This window comes from Solanum verrucosum, unplaced genomic scaffold, assembly GCF_900185275.1.
Source record: "Solanum verrucosum unplaced genomic scaffold, falcon-dt-bn FXZP01000112.1, whole genome shotgun sequence".
Lineage (NCBI taxonomy): Eukaryota > Viridiplantae > Streptophyta > Magnoliopsida > Solanales > Solanaceae > Solanum > Solanum verrucosum.
The window spans coordinates 610,955-622,098 of NW_026020441.1; the positions used below are offsets into that span (position 1 = coordinate 610,955).

An 11,144-nucleotide genomic window follows, 5' to 3' on the forward strand; every position below is an offset into this window, starting at 1 on the left:
TCTTCACATTTAAAAAATCAAAAATAGAAAGATATTTAAAGGAAAAACCATCAATTTATATCATAATTATTTATGTTAATTGTTTAGACACAAGTATTGTGATAAAGCTAAATGAGATACAATCTTAGATTCGTCTAATTTTGAAATAAATAATTATTTCTTTTCTACTTTCCTCTTCTTTAGCTTTCTAAATGAAATGATCCTTATAACGATTCTCATTCTTTCTTTTATTTTCATTTTAATTAAATACAGTATCAATTCATGGCTTCATGTTACTATATAATATGTTTTATTGTTTTAGTGTTTGCATTAAAAAAATACTCAACATTTTACTCTACAATTAGGAATCAGAAATTCACATATGCAATAAGAAAATATTTACATAAGCTAATCAAACTCAATGAAATAATGGATTTTGTTATTTAATTTAGCAAATGAACACTTATTGTCATCTCAAAATTTTATAGGTGACTAAAATAACAATCAAAATTATGTTTTTTATATCACTTTGATATGAATTGAGATTTGAAGCAAAAGAAGAATTATTCAACCAATATTGCATCATAAATATCTCCAAATGTATTAACAGTGAGAAGTGAAACAATACCAAAACAGCAAAGAACTATCATTATAAGTAAAATGACACAAAACTAATTAGTTCAAGAAGATAGACAACTAATCAATCACATATGAATAAGACACAATCTATTTCAAAAGAAAACTATAGTCATACCTAAGATTTATAGGAAATAATTCAAATCACCATTAGATTTATTCAAATTAAACAAAAATAGAAGTGGTTTCTACTATATATTCTTGGATCGGGGTGTACCAATAATTGCATAAAATTTATTTCAATACTTCTAAAATCCTTACGGTGGCTAAGAGTAGTGCAGATTGAAGATTTTAAGGTTGTGCGTGTTCTGGACATAGTAGGTGTAGTATACAACTTTGAGTAGCTATAAATAACCACTGCACCAATCAACTACTTGTTGCTTGGAAGCTCACTATTTAATTTTATACCATTCGTTCAAATTTCTATATAAATATATATAAGTCGATACAAAATTAATGGAAGTTTGAGCACCTCGAAAGCTTCAATGTAGGTCAGCCCCTGGCTAAGAGAGATAAATTAGTCTTGCTAACCTTCAATTTATAATTTTATACCATAAAATTCTTACCTCTAAAATTGAAAAATTGAGAAGTTGCAAGGTTATAGGAGTATCAATATTATTTTTTCCTCATTCTTTTTATTTATTTATTTATCATGGAGGTACAATTAACACCTTAATTTTAAAATGTTAAACATTTAACATGGTTAAGGAATAATTAAGAGAGTTAGATGAGCAATTTTTGAGTTTTTAAAATTTTTAATATATACACATTAATAAAAAATAAAAATAATAGAGATCATAGAAGTGCCTATATATAGAGAGATTAGACAGCGTGCTTGCTGTATAAAGAATAGAGATCATACAAAAAAAAATTCTTACAAGATCAAATGTAAACATTAATTTTAAATTATTTAGATGAAGTAAAGAAAAAACATTACCAAAAAGAACATCTATATCAAATGGCCAGTAATGATGATGCCTTTGTCCATAGTCCATTTCCAACTCAAAAATTCATGCACTGCAAATGATAGTTGTTAGCAAGCAAAGTAAAATCATACATGTCGATCCAGAATACAAATTTATTGAATAAATCTTACAAGATATTAGTATTAAATAGTACAATAAAAAACACACACCAAGGCACAACATATATGAATTAACAATAACATACCCCCCACATAAAAAAATGAATAGGAAGATATATATAGGGCAAACAGTAGAGTATCAAACGACAGAAATTTCCCAATTAATTGTCATTATAATTATCAGTGATTAATACCAAAAGTTAATACACATTACGTGAAGAGAAATCGTGGGAAGAAAACGCTCTAACTTACAATTATGAAGAAAATTAATGCATTAGTAAATATTATTGTCATGGGCTGCATCAGAGGGTCACTTGGGCTTTAATGTAAAGATGTATGTGGATTGGCGGTTAGTCGGTTACCAAGGAATATTCAATTTGTTAAGTATTTGTTAATTAAATTAGTTAGTAAATAGATTATGTAGAGAAATGAAGAAAAAATGTCAAAAAAAGGGAGAAAAAGAAAAATGTCATTGGAGGCCATAGAGAGGTGCCACATCACTTTCTCTATGTTTCTCCTTTATTATATTTATAGATTTTTTTCATATTCCTTATTGAAAGCCACTAAAAATAGTTACTACTAATTATTTTGTTTAGTCGTGCTTATTTCACATCATTATATATTTTTTAATGTAGAAATTGATATATGGAGAGGTTAACATACATTGTTTCATGGATTAATCCCAAAAAGAAGGTATGAAATTATAATAGAGTTTCATAATTATCATTATCTTTATATTCATAACCTCTAATAATTAGTTTAAAAATTAAAAACACCTTTTAATATTCTTTTAGTTTTTCCTATATAAAATCATAAATTTTGTATCATGAAACTTATTCCTTTCATTCTAGACTTACAATGGGAACTAGTGTCCTAAATGCTATCAAGAATAATGTTGATCCTACTACACAAGTAGTATATAAGTAGGAGCCAGACACTAACTTTGAGCAATCGAACATATTCGACCATGTTTTCGTAGTTGTTGGTGAAAATACATATGTTGAGGTGTACAACGATACCTTAAACCTCACAATACCTGATCCAGGTCCTAGCTTTATACTGACAGTGAAATGTGTTGTAGTCATCATTTTTGGACGTCCTGTTGTGATCAAGTCATACATTGAGAAAATGGATGAAGTTGTGTCTGGTTGGAAGGCCAAGGTATTGCTGATGTTTTGATGACTATGGATTAGCTGGTAAACTCGTGCGTACTTGGTTCAAGAGAGTCGATCAGTTTTCAATGAACGTTGGCGATCCACACTATGATCCTTTGTTCCCCTTTGGGTTCGGGTTCACAACTCAGGCAGTGAAAGGAGAAAACATGATTCAAATGAAGAAATTTTTGTTCAAGAAAATGTTCATAATATATGGTTTTGAGAGCTCCTGGTGGACTAGCAAGCAAAAGATAAAAAAAAAAAAGAGTAAAATTATCATAAAAGCAAGTATCTGACTATTTTCTTGTCCATTTTGTTGTAAATATATGAGTTTCATAAATATAATATTGCTATCCAGTATGTTTCTTTTAAAAAAATAAAAGGTAATAATATTTGTTATATTTATAGTAGTAGTATGTTTTAGTTTGACTTGAAAATCAAGGCTCTTGAATAGTTATTTTGACAAGTGGAAAGACCCTAAATGAAATTTTTTACAATAAATTATAATATCATATTTTTGCGTTTTCGACGTCTTTTAGTCTCTTCCACGTCATGTTCTTCATCTAAAAATTTCAAATTCTCTTATTAACTTTTCCTTCATCTTCATAATTCATAATTAAAATGATTTTTAATGTGTATTAATTTTGAATAATTATACAACTAATTAATTTTTGTGCCGCTTCATTCATTTGTGTAATGTGTATTAATCTTTTAAAAATTATACTACTATTAATTGTTGTGCCTCTTCATATTCCATTTTTTCATTTATTACTTGTTTTTTTCCTCTCATGTTTTACATTTAATTAGCCTAAATGGTGTATCAAATAAAATAAAAAATCTATATCATTATTATGCTATAACACAATTGTTTTACCCTCTTTATTTTTGGACAAAAACATTCTTACCAAGTTTGTATCTTTCTTTGTGAGTGCTTGACAATCTTCATTTTCTTTTATTATCCTTTTAATTATTTTTTTATGTTTATCTAAATATCATTCTTTACATATTTTTGTTAATCATCATTTTCTCTTCTCAGTGAAAACAATAATGAGATGAATTCTCCGTTTCTTTCCTTTAAATGTTAGAACTTTTGAACATTTTTATAATCATTATATGATATTATTCTAAATATTCATTCTTTTTTGTTTCTAAATTGATATGTTCTTACTTTCAAATTATTTTGATTTGTAGATGAGCCAGATTTGATTTGGAAAACTAACGAAGAAGTCAACCTATGTTTTTGGGATGTTCAGAAGTTGGTATATCATCAGGTTCTTATAGTCAAGTTTAAGCATTGTTTGGATACTCACTTTCTTTATTTTGTAGTAATGATCTAGACCTATGCATTTTATAATTAATTTAAATAGTTCTATAGTTATAATTTTATTTACTTTTATTTTATAAATTTTGTATGATTTTTTGGATATTTGTATTAATAAGGTTTCCTGTTGATACAAAATGAAAGGTTTTACATGTATGCAGTATGAGAATTGGACTATATGTTTGCACCAGATGATTTAGTTATTCTATTTAATAATCATACAATTTGGTATTTAAATCTTTTTTATTTTATATCATGTGCAATTTATTTTGTCAAGTCGGTATTTTAATTTGATATTATATTTTACACATCAAGTTATTCAAATAATCTAAATTTGAGAGTAGAAGTAGAAGTTGTAATTATAGTCTCATAATTTAGTTTAGAGTACAACAAATTGCCACATATGATGCAAATTGGGAAAATAATTTTTTTAAATCAAATTATACTTTTGGGTTCATATATGTGTACTAATCACTGATCACACATACACAATTTGATAGGGTCTAAAACATATTTTTTTGAGGAAGAATTTGCGTGCAAATTATTATTAAAGTAGATAAATATAAAAAGTTGTGTGGAATGTTTTACAAAAAAAAATAAATCTTAAAGAAACATTGTATCCTTAACATCATAGAGTAACATATATGCATGTGTAATATAAAGTAACTATTACAAATAGTATCTCAGCTACCTTAATTTATATTTCAACTCTATAGATATTAAATTTATTTTGAATTCAAGTGTTAGGTGATCAAAATATAAGATTAATGTTCTCATCCTCGAGAGATGGTATTTTTGATATATTTTTATTTATTTATTTTTATAACATATCAGTTGAAATTGTATAGAAGATTTTGATACTAACTAATAGATACGTGCACCACACGTATCCAGAACTAGTAGATATGAAAACCAAGAAACAATAATGTTAAGAACCACTGCTTGATGTGAAATAAGTTCAATTATATAAAGGTGATTATGTAATTGAAGCAACAAGTGAGAGCAAAAGATCTTCTTACGGTTAACATCGGCAAGACCGTAGCCTTCAATTCACTGAAAATAGCAATAGGAGATTCAAGACGTAAAATTCCCAAAACTGTGAAGTGTTGTTCCAAATTGCTAACCAAACAGTTTGATCAAATGCAACCTTGATAGGAACCACCCACCAATCTTTGAAAGAAACAGTGCCTAATACGAATCAGAGTGTGTTGCTTAGTCCAGAACAATTAAAACCTATGATTGTGCAGATGAGAGAGTGAATCTAACTAAGTCTGATCTCAACATACGTGCACGATCGATTTTAAAAAGAAGCACTGGATTAAGTATAGGGAAAACTAATCAATACCTGTGTTGAAAAACAAATTCAAATGATTCATGGCATTTGCAGAACTTTCTATTCAATCCCCACTAACCTGTGCGATCCAATCCCCAACATATTACACCACTTCGCTGATAACCATTTTAGCCAAAACTGGATTTCTTTTAAGGGCTTCCTTGTATGCAACCGAGTGTTGCTGAGGTGCATATCTCAATTGCTTCAGAAATTAATTCCACAAGAAACAAATATGTTTCAATGTGGTGAACCCAAGTAAAAGAATATATAACTGTAAGAAATAAAAGGATACAAGGAAAAAAACAAAATTGTCACTACAAGTATTATAAGTATACGTTGTTCCTTGTAGATCTATCAAAAGATCAAACTCTTTTAAGAAAAAAAGTATTTGAAATCAAGAAAGAACAATTAGGATATAACAATTTGAATCAACAGTTCTATATACTGAATGAAATGATATATGCAATCATTACCTGTGAGCAACGAAGACCAACACAAATTAAACTGCATAGAACTGTCAGATTCTCCGATTAGACCAAAATCAGATACAAATAAACATCATAAACCAGCCTATACACATGTAAATAACTGCGACATGATATTCATGACTAAGTTGCCAATGATTTAAACCACCGAAGACTGGATGACTTTAAGAAAGTGTGTGTGTTTCCACCTAAATGGAAGGTACTTGTATACTCAAGGGATACATATCAAACATATCTTTTTAGCTTAGGCTAGAAAGGTTTCTCCTTTATCCTTTTTGATTGCCTCTTAATGCTTGTAGCTGTTATGAACCAAGTCTAGCCCAGTGTAGATACTAATGTCATACAAGTTGTTATTGGGCTGACAAAAGTTATTGGGCTGAGAACGAGTAATAGGGCCATATTAATTTGGGATCTGGGTCGAGTAGTGGGCATGAAACGTGTTGGAATGTATGCGTCCACCAGTGATCACGGGACCAGGTCCCTCGACAGAATAACAGTGCAGAAAATAAATAGCATAATGTAAAACAGGCACAAGAGTTTTACGTGAAAACCTCCTCACTCAAGCGAGTAAAACCACCTGTCACATAGGACTTTCAAACTATTTTCACTAATCTTCTCAAGCAAAAGTGAAACACAGTTTACACCACAACAATGAGATTAACCTCCTAATCTCACACTAAGTAATACAAATATTACTTAAAAAAGCCTAACAAAATGCCTGCATTGCCCAATATACTAACCCTCAACGATTAATATAGACTTTTATAGTATGACACAAAGTTGTCCCTAACTATGTTCTTACAAAGATTCACACAAGTTTTGGAACATTTCTAACACAAGTGAAACGAATCCTACAAGTTAAGCACAAATACAAACAATCAAGAACAACAATAGGTACGGAAAGCACTCCTTCAGTTGATCAGGTCCTTGCTGTATGTGTTCTTGTGCTTGAGTTCTTCCTTGAAAATGGCCTTCTCTTTTTAGCTTATGAGTTTTTGTTTGTGAAATCTTAAGTTTGTATTTTGTGGAAGAGACTATATCAAAAAGCCACAAACTCATTGGGACCGCCCATTGGCTGAGAGCCTGCTTCTCTGGAAAGACATGCACCTACCACATCAGAGGTGGTAGCTTTTCTGACAGTTGTCTTTTCGTCCTTTCACATACGCAGTCTTGCAGGGACCAGGTCCCTTTCAAACTTTTCTTAGTGAGTTCTTGAGAAGACTTGCTGGCTCTCGCTCCTTTTGAATTAATGATTTAATTTGTTGTTTGTCATGTTGATTAAATTAACCATAAAGAGTTATTGACCGTTGGACAAACAACCTCGTCCATTCTGATTGGTGTAGTACGCTGATGCCTCACCAACCTCTGATTGGACAACTTTACAGTTGTATACCATTATAAATCTGGACAAGAGAACTCTGCCAGAGACTAGTCCCTACATTTGTGATCCACAGAAACAGACAGTCTCGTCCGCTCTTCCTATTGGTGCAATACACTGCACTTTTCACCTACCACCTGACATGACAACTTTACAATTGTACCCCATTTGAATCTGGACGAGAGCACTCTGCCAGGGACCTTGTATTTGTGAGGATCATCAAAACACCTAGAATATAACAAAATGTTCCATCAAAAAGGGTAGTGATATATGATTTATGTATTATGCAAATTGTTGAGAAAAATGTCTAGTCCTCTCATCCCCTTTCTTTGAGTCTATGCTTTTCATCTCCCTTCTAGTTATCTTCTACAATAGGTTTTTTTGTTAGTTCCATTTTCCGTTGTAACTTCGAGTTTAGTGATTATAATATTTGAATGTTTCTATTGTGAAATTGGAGTTGTTACATTGATGCTTTCATTGATATGTCTACCATGGTGGACACTTCTCTCACCTCCCTTAATGAATCTATTTGTGCATTCTGGGAACGGTTTGATTTCCACTAGTCATCCCATGTTCTACCCCATTTAACTCCTCGTCGTATACCAGATTCAGTTTTGCTTCTGCGATTTAGTGGTGATAATCCGGCAGTCTGGGTTCTTCAGGAATATAAGTATTTCGCATTCCACAACATTTTATCAGAGCATAAATTGTCATTGGCTTCATTTTGTTTTGATGGTGATGCTTTAGAATGGTATCGATGGTTATTTCGCAACAAACAACTCGCTGGTTGGGATCATTTTGTGGACAAAGTGTTGATTCATTTTTGCTCTCGTACTAGAGATACATATAGCGAGTTTGTACCCATTCCCAAGCAACATGAGGCAGCGGAGAATTATATTACTAACTCACACTCGCCTCAATACTTGAATGAACACTCAGACCGCAACAAACCAAGCCCAGCACACACATTGTTCAAAGAGATGTTGGATGGGGAAATTAATTACTTTAGAGATGAAACTATGGTGTTACCAGAGAACCATATATGCCATTTTTCTGAACAGGGCAATATCTCGGTTTCACTAGAAATTCCGTATGATCTCTTTGCTGAAAACTTTGAGGTAGACCACATGTTCGATAAAATGCCCGAGAAGTGTAATAAAGTAGATTCCTTGGACAATACCTCTGTTGGAAGTAATATTGATACTTTTGATAATATTGGCGGTAGACCGATTTATTCTGTACATAGTATGCATGATCAAATGGTGTCGGATCCAAATATATCTAATAACCCTACTAAAGATGAAGCATTTGGATTTCCAAACTAACCCCTCTCTGAACTGTCTCAGTATGATAATGATCAATCAAGTCGAGAAGGGTGACATAATATTCGTACAATATCCTATGAAACACCTCCACCACAAGAGTACCCCACTAATTTGTTGTTGTCTGCTTTCGGTGCGCACAATGATCATTCCATGAACACATTCTTCATGCGCGAAGTTGTTGATGATGCTAAGTGTCACTCCCAAAATACACGCAAGTGTACGTGGTTGTATAAGTAGTATAGATTATTCAAGAAATGAGTTATCGTTCCCAAGGGACTTATGATCAACTTATATTCACTCAATTCTACAACTAAGAGTAACCCAGTAACCTTTTTTAAGAGTTGTGATTTAGTTTAGTATCTACTAATTATTATGCACTAATTGAAAGTAACTAATTGTGAACAACTTTGATATAATATGATTCAAGCAAGTTTAAAAACAATTCCAGGGCTGCAGCATACAATGAATATCATGTATCATATCATCGGCTTAGAATTCACTTCAGTTGTCAAATTATTGGTTTATAGGGTTGATGGTATGGTCCGGGTGGTTCGCTTCTCGCCGCCTACCCCAGTTAGCTATCTAACTACATCGTTGAGCGGGGATAAATAAACTAACTGGCAAGCATGTATATTTCATCCTATTTCGTAACCAAGCAAGGTGTTCGTCTAGGTGTCACTCCTGAAAACTAATCACCTCAATTTAATGGGTGGACCGAGCTCTCTATATTCTCTGGTCTATCTAATCCCTCCTCTTTCGATTTTAAGATTAGACACTAGATTTATTTTATGGTGCGCAAGCATAAAATAGTAAAACAAGAATATAGAAGTAATTTGGATTGACAACCGAAAATCAATTCATAAAGCCTCAAACATTCAACACATAATTCATAGCTACAGCCCCAGAACTAAGGCGTTTAGCTACTCATGCTATTAGAAAACAAGAAAATACTATAGTTCATGCAATTTCTGAAAAATAGAAGAGTTAAAGGATCAAAACCTATTACAAACTTGGATTCTTGCCTTTGCTCATTAAATCAAAAGTCTCCCCCTTTTTGAAGCCCTAAGGATCTATTTATACTAGTAGGATAAGTTGGTAACCAATCCTACTCAAATAAGAAATCCTATCTAATGTTAAAAACTTGTTAAAGTTAGAAAACATGTGGCGTGTCGCGCCCCTTATCGCGCCAAAACGTATCTTCCCTCATTTAGCTCCTGGTGCGCCGCGCCAAGCAGAGCGCCAGCCACTGGTGATTGTTACCTTAACCATTTTCCTACATCTCCTTGCTCCTTCTTCCATCTTCCCAATTCATATTCCATCAATATTTCCTAAAACAACTAATCACGTGTGTAAGTATGCAATCATCATAAATTAAACTAGAATTCAAGCTAATAAATCAAGATTGTCATCAAACATCATCACTTCGTGGGCCAATTCCGACTACTTAGGTATATAAATATGCCTAAGATCACCACCCCACACTTAGAGTTTTGTTTGTCCTCAAACAATCTTTAAACTATGGACTCTTTTTCACAATCCTTGGCTTTATCAACCTGCCTCAAAACCAACCAAACATATTTAATCATGATCTTGTAGTTCACATTGGATGCAACAATTCACAACATTTATACCAAGTACCCTCATGCTCAAAGAATGACTCTTTTGTCATTTTTCCGGGCTAATGCAAATTCATATCACAAATCAATTAGATAATCCTACACATGCCATGAATGCCCTCACTTGTTTATGCTTAGTTAATCCTTTCACTCAAGCACTTTTCAAAATCAATAAGGCTTATCTTTCTAACAAACACTCCCTCTCACAAAAGAAATTCTTACTTTCCTTAACATACCATAAGCTTGCCCATAGTGTATTCTTACTTTCGCATTATATTTCTCAAGGAATCAAGAGGACTTTCATTTGGTTGTAATGTCGGCTTAAGGTAAGGAAGGGAATATTTTAGAAATCATTTTAGTGACTACACCTCCCTAATGCACATGTCATTGTATTGCCAACAATTTTCTTTTATAGCTCTTCATTCCTCGTAATACATCTTTCATGATTATTTAACCCCCCCCCCCCCCCCCCCCCATTTTCATATTTACCCTTTATTTTTTTATTTTTTTTTATATATATGCCTTTACACTAGCCACCCAAACAGTAGATTTTTAACAACCGAGTAAGGTACACATTATCCTTGATAGGATCAGGGCCAATGTTTCGAGCATAATTCTAAATTAGCCACCCTCCATTTTGGTCGAGGTGCACATGGTCACTAAGGACCAGGGCCAATACAGACTTTTCTTTTTCACACAACGTAGTAATTCTCCCTTGGCTATATCAACCAACATTTTCCACCCTTCTTCTCAACATAGTGCATTAAGGATTTTCCATAGGATAAAAAAGCTTGGTCTAAAAAAAAAAAGGGTTTCGCTTTATCATGTGGTTT

At 32.3% G+C, this 11,144-nt stretch overlaps 2 protein-coding genes across 3 annotated transcripts in view; both read right to left on the bottom strand.

Annotated features, from left to right (window-relative positions):
• LOC125808456 (ras-related protein RABH1e) overlaps positions 1-11,144 on the bottom strand; it is a 942,753-nt gene that overhangs the window by 518,151 nt on the left and 413,458 nt on the right. The window lies entirely within an intron of this gene.
• The window catches only part of LOC125808353 (uncharacterized), a 7,194-nt gene continuing 5,702 nt past the window's right edge, over positions 9,653-11,144 (bottom strand). The window contains exon 6 of the mRNA XM_049488067.1: positions 9,653-9,663. Within this exon, the coding sequence (XP_049344024.1) occupies positions 9,653-9,663 (11 nt within the window). The remainder of the gene's footprint in view (positions 9,664-11,144) is intronic.